Source organism: Chlorocebus sabaeus, chromosome 20, assembly GCF_047675955.1.
Source record: "Chlorocebus sabaeus isolate Y175 chromosome 20, mChlSab1.0.hap1, whole genome shotgun sequence".
Taxonomy (NCBI): domain Eukaryota; kingdom Metazoa; phylum Chordata; class Mammalia; order Primates; family Cercopithecidae; genus Chlorocebus; species Chlorocebus sabaeus.
The window spans coordinates 22,745,820-22,763,387 of NC_132923.1; the positions used below are offsets into that span (position 1 = coordinate 22,745,820).

At 40.0% G+C, this 17,568-nt stretch overlaps 1 protein-coding gene across 6 annotated transcripts in view; it reads left to right on the forward strand.

Annotated features, from left to right (window-relative positions):
- Positions 1 to 3,721: 3,721 nt before the first annotated feature.
- The window catches only part of PTPN22 (protein tyrosine phosphatase non-receptor type 22), a 61,436-nt gene continuing 47,589 nt past the window's right edge, over positions 3,722 to 17,568 (forward strand). For 5 of the 6 annotated variants that reach the window (XM_007977506.3, XM_007977507.3, XM_007977511.3 and 2 more), the window contains exons 1-4: positions 3,723 to 4,152; positions 16,255 to 16,363; positions 16,637 to 16,713; positions 17,451 to 17,546. In XM_007977506.3, the coding sequence (XP_007975697.3) occupies positions 4,066 to 4,152; positions 16,255 to 16,363; positions 16,637 to 16,713; positions 17,451 to 17,546 (369 nt within the window). In that variant the 5' untranslated portion in view covers positions 3,723 to 4,065. Of the gene's footprint in view, positions 4,153 to 16,254; positions 16,364 to 16,636; positions 16,714 to 17,450; positions 17,547 to 17,568 lie in introns of all 6 variants that reach the window. The other variant, XM_007977509.3, reaches the window with a different exon arrangement.

Sequence of the window (17,568 nt, forward strand, 5' to 3'; positions counted from 1 at the left end):
CTCTTAAACTTATAGGAGACAAGGAAATTGAATAAACGAAGAAAATGTCTATAGCTGTATATACAGATTTATATTGAAGAGATTCAGACTAAGGGAAGATCATGGTGAAACAGTTAAGGGCAAGATTTTTGAAGAAAAAGTAATTGAGCTTTATGGCTTTATTTTCATCGTGGTGAAACTTAGGGGTAAAGGTGAGAAGTAGAAAAAGAAGTAGTAGAATGAACAAGCTCTGCAGGTGATGTGCTTGGATAGGCTGGCTGGGGATAGTTGACAGGGAGGGGCTTGGTGACAAGCTAAGGAATCTAGACTTGTTCCCATAGACCATCAATAACTATTCTGATTCTTTAGCATTAAAGTGCAGTTTTAAGAACTTTCATCCAGCCTTGGTTAACAGGAGATACTAGAATGGAAACATACAGATAGGAAGATAATATAAGTTTATTGCTATAGGGATCCAGGTGTGAAAGTGGGAATGGGACTAAGTGGGAATGGAAAAGACAGGTTGAATCAAAATACATTGAGGAAAAATTTCCAATAGGTCTTGGTGATCAAGAGAATGCTTACAAAGGACTGAATGTTTCACAGACAATGTATATATCCCATATCAAATCAGTGACCCTGGGATGTAGGGAAAGGCAAGAGTAGTGAAACTAAAGCTAAGGTTGGGTAAGTATCTTCTCCAGGGTAAAACATGTCTCTTCCTCATCCAAAAGAGAGAAGGATGTTCTGAGAATCCTGAATGTTTTTCCTGTTGAATAGTTTATCTTATCCTTGTAGTCTTTCCTGAAATTCTCTTCAACTAACGTGTATTGTAATCTAATTCCTGACCTCCATGATACTGATATTTCTCCTTAAACTAGCATACTCCCCTCTTGTTGGAACAGCTGACATGGTGACCAGCACTCTTCTCTATTGTGTTCTTCCTTCTGACCAAACACTACAGCCACATGAGGCAGCAGTGAGATGTGGCCTTGTCACTCCTCTTCAGGTGCTCATCCACAATTTACTTCCCACAATTTACTTGATGGTTCTGGCAAAATGTTGGTAAGTCTTTTTTTATTGCATGGAATTGTTGTGTTCACTTAGGTTTTATGCCAGACTGGTTTAAATGACTCATCATAAATTCTGAAACTCTTTTAGGTATTTGCCAACCTTTACTGCAAGTCTTCTTTCCCCTCCCCAGCTCTTTATCTTCCCGCAAGATACAAATGAGTCAACACAATCTTCATCAAAAAGCATTATGCTCTTACTGCCCTTCAGTATCTGTAGAAGGAAGTGTGATAAATTAAGTAGTAGCTTATTTAAAAAATAATAATAATAGCTCCAGCTACTTGGAAGGCCGAAGTGGGAGGATCACTTGAGCCCAGGAGTTCCAGACTAGCCTGGGTAACATAGCAAGACCCTGTCTCAAATCAAAACAAAACAAAACAAACAAAAAAACCCAAAACAAAAAAAATTAAAGTTTTGTGTTTTCTTCTTCAGTTTGTTTTTTGCTTGCTTGAGTGGTCTGCTCAGGAAATGGCCTCGTAGCTAAGTGGGTTTTGGGGGTTTGGTTATTTCACAATGTCTCTATACCTTTTGGGTTTACAGTTGAATAGAATCTTAAAAATTGCTGCTTGCTTTTTTAAAAAGTGTGAAGTTCTACCAACACACTATTTACAGATTCTTAGATTTTGAAGAAAAGGACTATGGAGGCATCTAAGCAAAAATTTTTTTGTTATTTCCTATTTATTTTTATCTTCTCCCTCCTTAAGAAGAAACAAGAAAGTTAGTAAGAGATTGTTCTGAAATATAGGCTTGAGAAAAATAGATTTAAATTTTATTAGGCAGGTTTGCCTAATCAATTAATAAAAATTAATAAAGTTTTAGTTTTGGTGTAATTGAGGACATTCTAAGGGTACAGAGAAGTTATAAAACTATATTATCTTATTTGTCCAAACATAGAAAATCATTTTCCGTTTACAATTATGCTTTGCTACTCTGCAATTAAGCAAGTTAGTTTAGAATATATTTATTTTTATGTTCTTTCCCAAAGTTACCTAAGGAATGTTTTAATTTTTATCAGTAATCATGTCTGTATCTTTAGTTCTGAGGTGCTTTACTAACTGGCTATGGATTTTTTTTTTTTTTTTTTTTTTTTTACCATATTCTGGCTTTCTCAGTGTTTTATGCCCATCTGCTAAGATAATGTTTAGAATTTAGTAGGTACTCAATAAATTTGTTGAACAACTTAATGGATTTTTTAAATGTTTATTTCTAATTTTAAAAACAGTATAATAATTTTAGAAAGCAAACTTTATCCCATCACACTTATACAATTGATTCTTTTTTGCATCTTTTAGTCTTTAACTATGTACATACTTTTACATGGTTTTAGTTATTATAAACTTGAAATTTTGTATTCTTATAAATCAAAGATTTCCCATATTTTATGTTTTAAAATAGCCAAAGTAAACATCACATTACTTAGAGCAGCGAGAAATTCTCTCTTAATTCTAGGTGGGAATAATTTGAGAAATATACTATTCCCAACAAATATTGCTGAAGAATGAGGGTTTAATTTATGTGTACTGGGATTGAGTTTCTTTATTTGAAATATTGTCTTTAAGTCGCCTATAACCAAGATATCTCAATGATCTTTCTTTTCTTTTTGCAGTACTTAGTAAAGAGCATGCAGTATCTTTAATATTCAGAATAAACAGTGTTCGGAATCATGATATCCTGAAAGAAGTTTGAATAATGTTGCAAAACAGAAAGGATTGCTAATATCTTAAATAGAGGAAGCCCTAACAACACATTTCCCAGTTTTCCTAGGATCAAGACTAATTTTGTTAACATTTGTTGAACTTCTGCCTTCAACAAAGATGATATGCTGATTTTGGGATGTTCTCACAGTGAATTAGGCACTTGGGTAGACTTGTACCCATTGAGAGGTTATGCAAGCTGAGATGTGGAAGCTTTTTCTAGAAGAGCCTGCCTTTCAGGGCCAAAATGCCACAGGCACAGCATAACTTCCTGAAACAAATTTATTTCCTAAGACATTGGTTGCAGAGTAGAAATGTGTTCTTTAGAAACAGTTCTTCAGGCTTTCTGCCCTAAAAGTTACAATGTTGTCAGCAAGGTGGTTGATTTTACTTTCTTTTCTTTCCATCACAGTTTACCAGCATTACATATGCAGCATATTGTGCTAACTGCCTGGTCAGGTGCTCCTTGTGGGGGTCACTTGCTCTAGATCCTGTATAGACCAACACTCTTAGTCTTTATATCCAGAATCCAAGCGAAGCTTCAAAGGCTACTGGGAGGGTTGAAGAGATGCTGAAATGAACACTTCCCTTAATGGAGGTCAGCACTTCCCCAGTCCTGGGGGAGACACAGACTGTCAGAAGCATCTGACCTTGCTTCATTCAAAAGAGAGTTTGAGGTATATATAGCAGACTTAAAAGTTATGAATAAAAACACCTTCTGTAATGAACAGAAGTTTCTCATTGATCACACTGACAAGAAACCTTTTGATGAACAGTCCGGGTAGAAGACATGTAACTCTAAATGGTGTCTGTCTTCTTTCCTGGGCTAACTGAACTTTGCAGAGTTCACCTGGAACATAAGGAAACAGAAGGTGTCAACTGGTCCCTTGTGCTCACTGGGGAAATGGGGAGAGACAGAACTCATGCAGGAGACCTGTAATTCTGCTCTTTCTCTGGGAGGCAAGAAGAAAGGTGGGTTTTGCGTATGGGTGATGGAATGGAATAGTCTCAGAGTTAAGCAGACCACAATTTATGTTCCGCTTAGCCTCTTGTTTGTTAAAAATTTGAGTTGTAACCAGGTTCCTTTGCTGAGAAGGAAGGCGCTAGGGCCCTGGAGCAAGATGATGGCTGTGTTATGTGACCACAGAAGGTGGTTACGTACTAATTTCCTCTAGGGCTTGTGATGAAGTCAGTAAACCACAGACTTCAGCATGCTCTGCTCAGGCGGCAGCAGTGGCTTTTTGGAGGTGTCTCGGCCATGACACACATTTGACATGCCCTCCCTCAACCTGCTTATAGACTATTTCTCTTGCTCTGCAGCATGGACCAAAGAGATATTCTGCAGAAGTTCCTGGATGAGGCCCAAAGCAAGAAAATTAACAAAGAGGAATTTACCAATGAATTTCTGGTGAGTTCTGTGTGTGACCCTCTCAGGGTAGTTATATACACTATTTAACTGACTATGGGGATCCAATTTTCTGAGACCAAATTGCCCTTGGGATAAAGTAAATATCAGGCCTTGAAGGGGAAGACAGAAAAAAAGGCAACCTAAAGTCTGACTTCTCTGAGTGGTTTGCATGTATTTTACGTATTCTCTCAAAATTACTGGTTTTAATATTTTGTTTGCTAGTTCTTTGGAGTTTGGTTAGGAATCCTACAGAAGACATATACAACTCCAGATATAAAACCACTAATATTAATTGAACATCCAGATTTCCCCAGATATCATCCAGATATCTGAGTTGTGGTTTATGCTTCATATTACTAATTTTAATTAATATTAAGAAGAAAGAGACCAATGTTAACTTTTCATACAATATTACATTTTTAGCATCCCCTTGGGATTCCATTTGGCTGACAAAGGTTTTTGAAGAGCACCAAAACTACCCACTGCCACAGTTTTTTTTTTTTTTAAGAGTCAGGATCTTACCCTGTCACCCAGGCTGGAGTGCAGCAGTGCAACCATAGTTCACTGTAGCCTTGAACTCCTGGCCTCAAGTGATTCTTCTGCCTCAGCCTCCTGAGTAGCTGGGGCCACAGGTGTGTATCGCCATGCCTGGCTAATTAAAAAAAAAATTTTTTTTTTTTTTGGAGAGACGAGCTTTGCTTTGTTGCCCAGGCTCGTCTCAAACTCCTGGCTTCAAGCACTCCTCCCATCTCGCCTCCCAAAATGCTGGGATTACAGGCATGAACCACTATTTCTGGCCATCATTTTCCTTTTCTTTTTCATATGAAAAATATATTATAACGTGTTTTTTCAATAACAGGCCTTCCTTAACTTCTTTTGCTTGGAGAAGTGGAACGGCTAGGATGGAGAGTAGAGACAAGCGTAGGTCACAGAGAGAAACATGAGTACAGGATAGGTTCAGGTTGGGTGGATTAGATTACCCAGAAGAACAATGCATCTCCTTTGAGAGAACTGTGATTATTGATGCAATGGCAGCGGGGTAGGCCTCATGCACCCTACAAGCTGAGACATCAGATAACATAGGGTGTCTAATAGTACCTATCATGTATTTTAGAATACTTACAGCTGGTGTTTCAGAGATATAAGAATTTTAAACCTTAGCTCTTCAGCTGTGAAGAAATGGGGGGGAAAGGGAGAACTGAAGTACAAACCTGAAATTTAATCATGATTTTTTTCACCAAATTACCAAGTATTTGACATGTTCTTAAATCTTTCTGTTTTCTAACTTATAAAATGGGGATAATAATTAATGTCCTACCTATCCTCACAGGATTGTTGTGATGATTAAATATCAATAACAATAATTAAATGTGGTCATTTACTGAGTACTATTTATTGAACACTTAGTAGGTACCAAGTTCAGTTCTAAGCACTAAAAATACAGCGGTGAACAAAAAGAACCAAAACCTTTGCCTCTTGGAGCTAACACTCTGGTACCAGATAATAGATGTGAAAACACTCTGAATGTCTTGAGTAATTAGATATTATTGAGTGATTAGATATTATGACAGGAACTCCGATGTCAGCTCAACATGGATAATCTTGTGGTACTATGAAAAATGTGCTCTCACTGCCACTGGCTGAGCAGTCTGAGCCCCTCTGGTAGAGTTACCTGAAAGGAGTTAAGGAGGAGGTTCTAGCACATGTGTATACATGTCCCTGCCCCTGCACTATAATTCCTAAGCCAAAGTAACCCAAGGCATAGATGTAAAAAGTGGGCTGAGGGGCAGTGCCGGGCCTCTGTTTTATTTTGGTTGTGTTTCTAAAAATAATGCAGACTGGTCAGGTCCAGTGGCTCACGCCTGTAAACCCAGCACTTTGAGAGGCCGAGGTGGGTGGATCACCTGAGCTCAGGAGTTTGAGACCAGCCTGGCCAACATAATGAAACCCCTACATAATGAAATCTCTACTAAAAATACAAAAATTAGCTGGGCGTGGTGGTGGGCACCTGTAATCCTAGCTACTCAAGAGGCTACTCAAGAGGCAGGAGAATTGCTTAAACTCGGGAGGCAGAGGTTGCAGTGAGCCGAGATACAGCTGTTGCACGCCAGCCTGGACAACAAGAATGAATCTCTGTCTCAAAAAAAAAAAAAAATAATAATAATGTAGACTATATCCCTAATATTTTACCTTTTCTCAGCTAAAGTCATTGTAGTTTCTCACTAAAATATAGCAGCTACTTCCTAACTGGCTTCTCTGCATCTAGCCTTGCCCCACCTTCAATCAATTTTCAGTTCAACACCCAAGTGCTCTTTTAATCATACAAATTTGGTCTTTTTTTTTTCTTGGAGACGGAGTTTTGCTCTTGTCACCCAGGCTGGAATACAATGACACGATCTTGGCTCACAGCAGCCTCCACCTCCCTGGTTCAAGTGATTTTCCTGCCTCAGCCTCCCAAGTAGCTGGGATTATAGGCATGAGCCACCACGCCTGGCTAATTTTGTATTTTCAGTAGAGACAAGGTTTCACCATGTTGACCAGGCTGGTCTAGCCACCCAGGTAATCCACTCGCCTCAGCCTCCCAAAGTACTAGTATTATAGGCGTGAGCCACTGCGCCCAGCCAAATCTGGTCATTTTTTCTCTGCTTAAAAACTTGTTATAGTTTTTTTAAGCTGCTTAATATTGTTCAATATAATACACATTTAGAAAAGTACATAAAACATCTAAGTATAACTGTAAAGCAACCATTAGCAGTGCAACCACCACCCAAGTCAAGAAACTGTCAGATCCCCCAAGACCCCTGCCCCATCAGGTCCCCTGCCCCCATCCCACCCTGTCCTGCCCTACCCTGGCCAAGGGATAATCACTATGCTGACTTTTATATTAATCACTTCCTTGCTTTTCTAGCTCCTGATTTTAAGGACCTTGTTTTTGGGTGGTGATTAAGTGTAACCTCACTGTTCACTGACTCATGTCCTCCAGTGGAAAAATAGTCTTCCTCTCAGCTCCATCTAAAGGTTTCAGATGAGACACCAGAGAGAGAGCTTTGGGGGAGTAGAGGAGTGGCGAATGAGGCTACATTGCTTGCTCGGACAAGGAAAATACTGCCACTAAATCGGAGGGCTTTCCATCTGGTCATGTTCCATGTCCCATCTTAAGCCTTTAATGTATTCTCGCAGGATTTTATATTTCTGAGGTTGGAGGACCAATTCTGTGACACAAGGCCACTGTTCACTTAACTGGTGGTACCTTTAGGGGAATTATCAAAATGCATATCTATTTCCAGGTAGATTCCCTGTGCATCCTAAACCCTTTACCCTCTCCCCATGTCCATGGTTCAGATTTCAGTCTCCACTTCCTTCTTGGCCAGACATCTTTGTACAGAGAACAATACAGATGGCCCTCTGTATCCCCAAGTTCTACATCCTTGGATTCAACCAACTATGGATCAAAAATATTTGAAAAAATACCAAAAATAACACAACAACAAAAAATAAAAAATGTAAAGCATAACAACAATTTATCTAGCATTTACATTGTATTAGGTATTACAAGTAATCTAGAGATGATTTAAAATATACAAGAGGACGTGTATAGTATGTGTAAATACTATGCCATTTTATATGAGGGACTTGAGCATCCATAGATTTTGGTATCTTGAAGGGGGTAGTCCTGGAACCAGTCCCCCACAGATACTGTGAGAGGACTGTATTCATAATTCGATGTGGCAGTCCTGTTATGACAGCTGAAGCCAATGCCGTGCTGCTTAGGTCTTTTCCCTGTGCCAGGACTAAATTCAGTAACTTTTCTGTAGTTGAAGCTACCACTGACCACCCATCTAAGGTTTTTATACATTCATATAAACATTCATTGAGTGCTTATTGTGTGCAAAGTAATGCCCTAGATGCTAGGAAAGCAATGCAATACTCCATGCTTTAGTGCAGCTTATTTTGTAAGACAATAGATATGTCTTAGAGAGGCAGACATTAAACAACTAATTAGTATATTAAATATTTAATATAATTGTGACAATCTGGGTGGGGTAGTCAAGGAAACATCAACATTCATTTTCTTATTTACTATTCCTTAAGAAAACCCTGTGAAATAGCTACAACTGTGATTTCTGACTTACAAATGAGGAAACTGAAGCTCTGAGAAGTTAAATAATTGGCCTAAGCTCACTCAGCTGTTCAGCCATAGGGATGAAATTTAACTCAGATCTGTCTTATTACAGAGCTGTGAAATTAATCCTTATCCAATAGCGTTCTACTTCATTCAATGACACTAAGTCTCTCAAAGGACCTAGTTTTAGGGTAAGTGCATAGTGCATAGTTAGTATAGCTTCTACACAGCAGAAACAGCAGGATGCAACTATACTGTTGAAATTTCTAAAGGTACTTTCAAACATTCCTTATTATTGTTATTCTTATAAAACAATGTTATTGAAAGTTAAAAGAAAGTAAACTCACCATAGTACCAACATTCTAACAAATCAAAACGTTTTTTGTAGATCTTGGCCAGGTGAGGTGGCTCGTGCCTGTAATCCCAGCACTTTGAGGCGAGCAGATGGCTTGAGTCCAGGAGTTTGAGACTAGCCTGGGCAACATGGTGAAACCCGTCTCTACTAAATATAAAAAATTAGCCAGACGTGGTGGTACATGCCTCTAGTCCCAGCTACCTTGGAGGCTGAAGAGGGAGGATCGCTTGATCACAGGAGGTGGAGGTTGTAGTGAGCTGAGACTGCACCACTGCACTCCAGCAAGGATGACAGAGTGGGACCCTGTCATACACACACACGAAAACCAACAACAGCTTTTTTGTGTGGATCTTCTAGTTCTTGTCCATTTATATAATTTTTTATATTATGGTAATTATAGCATAGGTACAATTTTGTATTCTCATATTTTCACTTACCATTATACCAAAATTATCAGGCTGATTAAAATGTATATAATTTTTAATGGTTGATGATGCAGCATCATCACATGCACATGTATTTGTCCATGTGGGTTTTTGTTGTTGTTGTTGTTGTTTTTTGAGAAGGAGTCTTACTCTGTCACCAGGCTGGCGTGCAGTGCCGTGATCTCGGCTCACTGCAACCTCCTCCTCCCGGGTTCAAGCTATCTTCCTGCCTCAGTCTCTCGAGTAGCTGGGACTACAGGAGTGCACCACCACACCCAGCTAATTTTTGTATTTTTAGTAGAGACAGGGTTTCATCATGTTGGCCAGGATGGTCTCGATCTCTTGACCTCGTGATCTGCCCGCCTTGGCCTCCCAAAGTACTGGGATTACAGGTGTGAGCCACTGCACCCAGTCTGTCCATCTGGTTTTTATAATGAAAGAATAATAATCATAATAGAGAATGCTTCTATACCTCTTATAGACACTGTGCTAAACACTCATATATCAACTCATTTACTCCATTGAGGAAGGTACTGTTTTCATTTCCATTTTATAGGTGAGGAAACAAACAGAGAGGTTAATTAACTTGCTCAGGGTCACATAGCTAGTAAGTGGTGGAATTGAATTTCAAGTTCAGGTAGTCTTGCTTTATCATCTGAAGTCATAAAAACTTCGGAGTCATATAAATCTTGCTTTGAATTTAGGTTATGCCCATGATTAGCTGTGTGACCTTTGATTAAGTCAGTAATCAAATAATTACTGGGAATAATATTCACTTTGAAGAACTGCTGTGAAGATAATAAGTATATAAACTTCCTGAGACATAGTAATATCCAAATAATTTAATTATTTCTCCATTGTTAGACATTTGAGTTATTTCTAATTTTTAATGATTATTGATAACACTAATATGAATATATTTTTCCATGTGGTTTTTCCCTTCTTTTGGATTAATCCTTAGGCTAGATCCCCAAAAATGTTATTACTGGGTCAAAGACTATTAGCATCTAATTGGTTAAGTATTACCAAATGTATTTCCAAAGGAGTTCTTCTAATTTGCAATATGTGAATTTATCATCTTCTCTACCACTCTGCTAGACTTAATAAATATAAAAGAGAATAAAAGATGAAAAAATTTTGCCTACTTACTATGTATTAGGCAATCTGCGAAGTGCTTTGCCATATATGATCTCATTTAATCATTACAACAACCCCAAGAGGAAAATATTATGTTCATTTTACCCATGAAATGGCAAAACCCAGATTTGAAACCAGTCTGTTTTTTTTCAAAGCCTCTTAACCTCTTTACTTAAACTGTATCAGGTAAAAATCATGTTTTTTTTTTTTTTCTGATATAACTAGCATAAAATAGTACTTTATTATGCTAATTTCACTCATTTGATTTCTGAGCCTGAAAATGTTCCATGATTATTTTAAATCTGCATTTCCTTATATACGTTTTCTGTTCATCTACTTTCCACAGTCACAACAGCTAATCCATAGAACTGTGTTCCAGACTCTGTGCTAAAAGTGCTTCACAAATAGAACTTCATGTACCTCCCAAAGAACCTTTTAAAATGGCTACCAATATCCTACATAGTGTCTCTCCAGCTTCTTATAGCATGCTCATTTTCTTGTCCTTGCCATGCTTCCTCTGCCATAGGGCCTTGCACACATGTTGTTACCTCTGCCTTGAACATTCCTCACACTCCTCTTTACCTAGATAACATTTAGTACTTTTACTTTATTTTATTTTATTTTATTTTTTTGAGACGGAGTCTTGCTCTGTCTCCCAGGCTGGAGTGCAGTGGCGTGATCTCTGCTCACTGCAATCTCTGCTTCCTGGGTTCAAGTGATTCTCCTGCCTCAGCCTCCTGAGTAGCTGGGACTACAGGTGCATGCCACCATGCCCGGCTAATTTTTTGTATTTTTAGTATAGATAAGGTTTCACCGTGTTAGCCAGGATGGTCTCTCGATCTCGCGACCTCATGATCTGCCCACCTTGGCCTCCCAAAGTGCTGGGATTATAGACATGAGCCACAGTGCCTGGCCATTTTTTTTTTTTTTTTTTTTTGAGACAGGGCCTCACTTGATCATCTAGGCTGGAGTCCAGTGGTGTGATCATGGCTCACTGCAGCCTCAACCTCTGGGGTTCCCATCTCAGCCTCCCAAAGTGTTGAGATTACAGGTGTGAGCCACCATGCCCGACTAATAATTCTTTAGATCTCAATTTGGTGGTCACTTCTTCAGAGAAAGCTTTCTTTTCTTTTCTTCTTTCCTTTTTTTTTTTTTTGGAGTCAGAGTCTTGCTCTGTCACCCAGGCTGGAGTGCCGTGGCTTGATCATAACTCACTGCAGACTTGACTTCCTGGACTCAAGTGATCCTCCAGCCTCAGCCTCCCAAAGTGCTGGGATTACAACCATGAGCCACCACATCTGGCCAGAGAAAGCTTTCTAGACCTCTTTGAATAGATCAAATCTTCTATTATAAGTTCTTATTAGCACCATATGTTATTTTTCATAGCACTTACCACAATTTCAGTTTTTTTTTTGTTGGTTTGTTTTTTTGAGACGGAGTTTTGCTCTTTTTGCCCAGACCAGAGTGCAGTGGCGCGATCTTGGCTTACCACAAGTGATTCACTGCAGGCGAAGTTGCAGTGAGCCGAGATCGCGCCACTGCACTTTAGCCTGGATGACAGAGTGAGACCCCATCTTAAAAAAAAAAAAAGGCATTTATTAAATATGAACGATTCATTGAATCCCAATAGAAAGAAGATAACTAGTTCTGAAGGCCAGGTTTAAGTGCTAACGGTTTAAAATATACTAGAATTCAGACGGGTACTATAGCAACTTCTGGAGACTCAATAGAAGACCAGAGACAGATCAAAGCTCTGGTTACATCTTGGTTCTATAAAGGAGACATAGATGCATCCTGGTTCTGTATGTATTACAGTAATGATACTAACCAAACAGTTATCAACATGGTACATCCTACAGAGCAAGTGCACAAACATCTATGAATTGACACTACTCATTCCTAGGAATCAGCCTATCACTTGAACATATCTATCAGCATTTCTTGACCTTTTTGCACATTAATGTGCAATTTTTAAAAATGCCACCACCAGAATAAATGTATCATATCACCTCTGAAGCTGACTTCTCTAACTCCAACTCCAGTCTCTCACTAGGGACCATCTAGTCCTATATTTTCATTTACTCACAGGACACTTAAAACACATTTCTTGGCTAAGCACAGTGGCTCACGCCTGTAATCCCTGCACTTTGGGACTCTGAGGCGGGCGGATCACTTGAGGTCAAGAGTTCAAGTCCAGCCTGGCCAACGTGGTAAAACCCCATCTCTAAAAAAAATACAAAAATTAGCTGGGCACGGTGGCAGGTGCCTGTAATCCCAGCTACTCAGGAGGCTGAGGCGGGAGGATCACTTGAACCTGGGAGGCAGAGGTTGTGGTGAGCCAAGATTGCGCCACTGCACTCTCTGCTGGGCGACAAGGCAAGACTCTGTCTCAAAAACAAACCAACCAACAAACACACACACACATTTCTTGCCATTTTCTCACATTTTATGTATCTAAAGTTGAACCTCTTGGTTTACTCACCCCAATTTAGCTACTGCCTACCCACCTACCCATTTGCCCCACTATTGCACTGGAAACTAACCTCGATAAGTTTGTTGATCTTGTTGAAGATGATTGCATTGCACGCTCAGACAATTCAGTCTTGTCCTCCATTCCTGTTGGTAGTTCTCCTGATTACTGGATTTAGAGGCCTGAATTCCTAATGCCATTCCTTACCACTCGCGCTTTTTCTGTCCTGATGGAGGCTTGGGATAATACTGACCTATATTTGCAAGGCACGGAGGAACTACCTTGCAAAGTTCTGGAGACAACCAAACTTTGTGTTCTCCCACCTAGCACAGGAGGGCCAAGTTTGATTTTCCTCTCTCTAAAATGTCTCTAAAATGCTATGTCTTCTATCCAATAATGTAGTCCTTCAAGGCAAAGATATCGTGGTCTTGTACTTTCTTTTACTTTCTGTTCTTTTTTGGGAGTGACTTTATTTTATTTTCTAGTCTATGAGAATAACATGCAAATGACTCAATCCGAATTTCTAGAATCTAGTACTCCTTGTTATACTGGCCAGGATCCCCGTTCTCCTCTCCTTTCTTGAAACAAAAGGGTTAGTATCATCTACAAACCAAATGAACTTACTATTAGCTTATCAAGCATACACAGAATCTGGTTTCTCACATATTCCACCCTATTTCAGGGCCCACAAGGGATGCTGAGCTCTCTCTTCACTTTATTCTCTTTTTTATTTTTATTTTTTTTGAGACGGAGTCTCACACTGTCACCCAGGCTGGAGTGCAGTGGCGTGATCTCGGCTCACTGCAACCTCTTCCTCCTAGGTTCAAGCGATTCTCCTTGCCTTAGCCTCCTGAGTAGCTGGGATTACAGGGGTCAGCCACCACGCCCAGCTAATGTTTTTTTTGTTTTTTTTTTTGTTTTTTTTTTTTTGTATTTTTAGTAGAGATGGGGTTTCACTATGTTGGCCAGGCTGATTTCGAACTCCCAACCTAGTGATCTGCCTGCCTTGGCCTCCAAAAGTGCTGGGATTACAGGTGTGAGCCACCACACCCAGCCTCTTCACTTTATCCTCTTGGCAACTATTCCCGCCTTCTCTTGATGGTACCTCTTCTAGGGAACTCACACCCCCTACCTTGTACTTGGCAGAGAAATAACTTCACCCTTTAGATCTCGTATCTTTTCTTCCCAAACTTAAACCCATCCCCATAACCCTGCTTCCTCTTTTATACCCTTTTGCTTTCTACTCTCAGAGTTCCTCCTTTTCTGGTGTAGTTTATCACTTCTTCTGCCCTAATTCTGCCCTAATGTGTTCTTTGTTGGGGTATTGGATCCCAGGTGTCTGGCAGGAAGAGAGGTGGAAGAGAAAAATGAAGCCTGCCGGGCGCGGTGGCTCACGCCTGTAATTCCAGCACTTTGGGAGGCCGAGGTGGGGGGATCACCTGAGGTCAGGAGTTCAAGACCAGCCTGACCAACATGGCGAAACCCCATCTCTACTAAAAATACAAAAGAAAATTGACTGGACGCGGTGGCTCACGCCTGTAATCCCAGCAGTTCGGGAGGCCAAGGCAGGCAGATCACGAGGTCGGGAGATCAAGACCATCCTGGCCAGCATGGTGAAATCCTGTCTCTACTAAAAATACAAAAAATTGGCCAGGCGTGGTGGCAGGCGCCTGTAATCCCAGCTACTTGGGAGGCTGAGGCATGGGAATTGCTTGAACCCATGCTGCAGAGGTTGCAGTGAACTGAGACTATGCCATTGCATGCCAGCCTGGGCAATAGAGCGAGACACTGTCTAAAAAAAAAAAAAAAAAAAAAATGCAGAAAGAAAAAGGAAGTCTTCACAGTGGTATGACCTTAAGATGTTTGAAGGAAAAAAAATCAAATCTTTCATACATTACAAATGAATTATTCTGTAAGTATTTCCTATGTGACGTTTTGCTAAGAGTGTCTCCCTTTGTCATCCAGCTAGATTACTCCAGGGGGAGAAAAGGAGTAGGACAAATAAAAGCCATTCTGCCTCATTGTTGAAGGTGGCAGTGAAGGCAGCTAAACAAATATAGGACACATACACACACATCCATCACATTTATCTATAACATTTTGCCAAATTAATTGAAGCATATCTTACGCAAAGGAGTTTGTGTATAGCATTCTCCCTAGAAAGCTTTCCAAAAGCAAAATAAAACAAAAATAAATAAAAGCAGTATAACAAGGAGTATGCACTGAGCTTAGTTCTAGAGATTCCTAGAAGAAACTGTTCTGGGACTTGAGATCTTTTCAGCAGCCCTGGGATCAGCAGCAACCTGAAAATGATCATTCTGGGGTTGCTTAAGAGCAGGGAGATTTGAAAAATTGGTGTAACTTCAGCTGAAATTCAGCATAGTCTTTCATGTGTCCTTAAATTCCCAAATTAGTCCACTTATATCCATATCCATCTTGAAGTAAAAATATGGTATAAAGATAGTTCAATAGCTTCTTGGGGTTCAAAGTAAAGCAAACAAACAAACAAACAAAAAGATATCAGTTCAGTATCTCTCCTCTCAAATCCAGTTCTGAAAATCTAGAGGAATTCAAATTACAGTAGGCTCTCTCTACAGAGGATGTGTTTGAAGACCTACAATAGATGCCTGAAACTGCAGATAGTACCAAATCCTATGCATACTATGTTGTTTTTACCTATACATACATATCTACAATTAAAGTCAATTTATAAATTAGGCACAACAAGAGATTAGCAATAATAGCTAGTAATACAATAGAACAATTATGATAATATACTGTAATAAAAGTTATGTGAGGCCAAGGAAGGTGGATTGCTTGAGCCCAGGAGTTTGAGACCAGCCTGGGCAACATGGTGAAATCCCTTCTCTACTGAAAATACAAGAACTATTCGGGTGTGATGCTCGCGCCTGTGGTCCCAGCTTTCAGGAGGTAAGGCTGAGGTGGGAGGTGAGGCTGAGGTGGGAGGTGAGACTGAGGTGGGAGAATCACCTGAGCCCAGAAAGTTGAGGCTGCATTGAGCTGTGACCAAGCCACTGTACTCCAGCCTGGATGACAGAGTGAAACTCTATTTCAAAAAAAAAAAAAAAAGTGACTGCTTTTGGAACTGAAATCTTTGAAATTTTGCTAGATACAGACAGATTTTATTCAGCTTAAGCTCCACTTCTACTTGGGAAAAAAAAAAGTGATCTGAAGTAAAAAGACTAACGGAACTTAATAATTTTCCAGTTGACCATTTAACTAAAAAGCAGTTATGAAGAAAGTAAATTAAGCTTTTAATATCTGCCTGTTGGGTGGAGCATATAGCTTGCTTCCAGAAGATATTTGGTTCTTAAAATATTCACAACTTTCACCTTTAAGTTCACGCTATCTATGGCTCAGCTGCAGTAAGTGTGATCTTTTCACTTCCCCAAATGTCACTGAACTCAGGTCTCTTTATGCTCTGCAGCTCTGTCCTGAATGGAGTCAGAACCAGAAGATAATAAAAGGGTTGAGGTAGAATGTTTTGCCAGTGGAAAAGGAAAGCTCTTTAGAGATAGCTTCTTACCTCATTTCTCTATGAAGATTAATTATTCTTGGAATCTTATTATAGAAGCTGAAAAGGCAATCTACCAAGTACAAGGCAGACAAAACCTATCCTACAACTGTGGCTGAGAGGCCCATGAATATCAAGAAAAACAGATATAAGGATATTTTACCCTGTAAGTTCCATTTCTCTCTATAAACTCATACTTTCTCCCAAACTCAATCATTACTATCTCTTTGTACCCACTGCTTACTGATCCTGATCTTGGAACATAGTATTGACAACTTAGTTTGTACTATTTATGACTGCAAAAGAATATTCATTCATTCATTCATTCATTCATTCACTTGTTCACTCATGAGCATACACTATTCACAGTGTTAGGCCCTGACTTAAATCTGCTGACTAAGCTCTCTTAATTATACTATGTCTGTCTTTTGTATTATAGATGATTATAGCCGAGTAGAACTATCCCTGATAACCTCTGATGAGGATTCCAGCTACATCAATGCCAACTTCATTAAGGTACAGTGAAAGAAAATAGCCGGGCACAGTGGCTCATGCCTGTAATCCTAGCACTTTGGGAGGCCAACGTGGGCAGATCACCAGAGGTCAGGGTTTCAAGACCAGCCTGGCCAGCATGGTGAAACCCTGTCTCTACTAAAAGTACACAAATTAGCCAGGCGTGATGGTGTGCGCCTGTAGTCCCAGCTACTCAGGAGGCAGTGGCAGGAGAATTGCTCGAACCTGGGAGGTGGAGGTTGCAGTGAGCTGAGATCAGGCCACTGCACTCCAGCCTGGGCGACAAGAGCCAGACTCCCATCTAAAAGAAAGAAAAAAGAAAGAAAATAAAAGCAGTACACATTTCTCTAGATACCTAAAAAAAGGGGAGGGCTGGCTGGACTCAGTGGCTCATGCCTGTAATCCCAGCACTTTGGGAGGCTGACGCGGGAGGATCACTTGAACCCAAGAATTTGAGACCAGCCTGGGCAACATATGAGACCCCATCTCAACAAAAAGTTAAAAAATTAGCCAGGTGTGGTGGCATGTGCTTGTAGTCCCAGCTACTGGAGAGGCTGAGTAAGGGGATTGCTTGAGAACAGGAGGTCAAGGCTGCAGTGAGCCGTGATTACGCCACTGCACCCCAGCCTGAGTAACACAGTGAGACTGTCTCAAAAAAAAAAAAAAAAGGGGAAGGGGAGGACTAGGTGAGAACACGGTATTATCTGTAGTCACGCCACGTAATTTCTGTTCCCCTTTAGGGAGTTTATGGACCCAAGGCTTATATTGCCACCCAGGGTCCTTTATCTACAACCCTCCTGGACTTCTGGAGGATGATTTGGGAATACAGCATCCTTGTAAGTATAGCGTTGCTTCTGT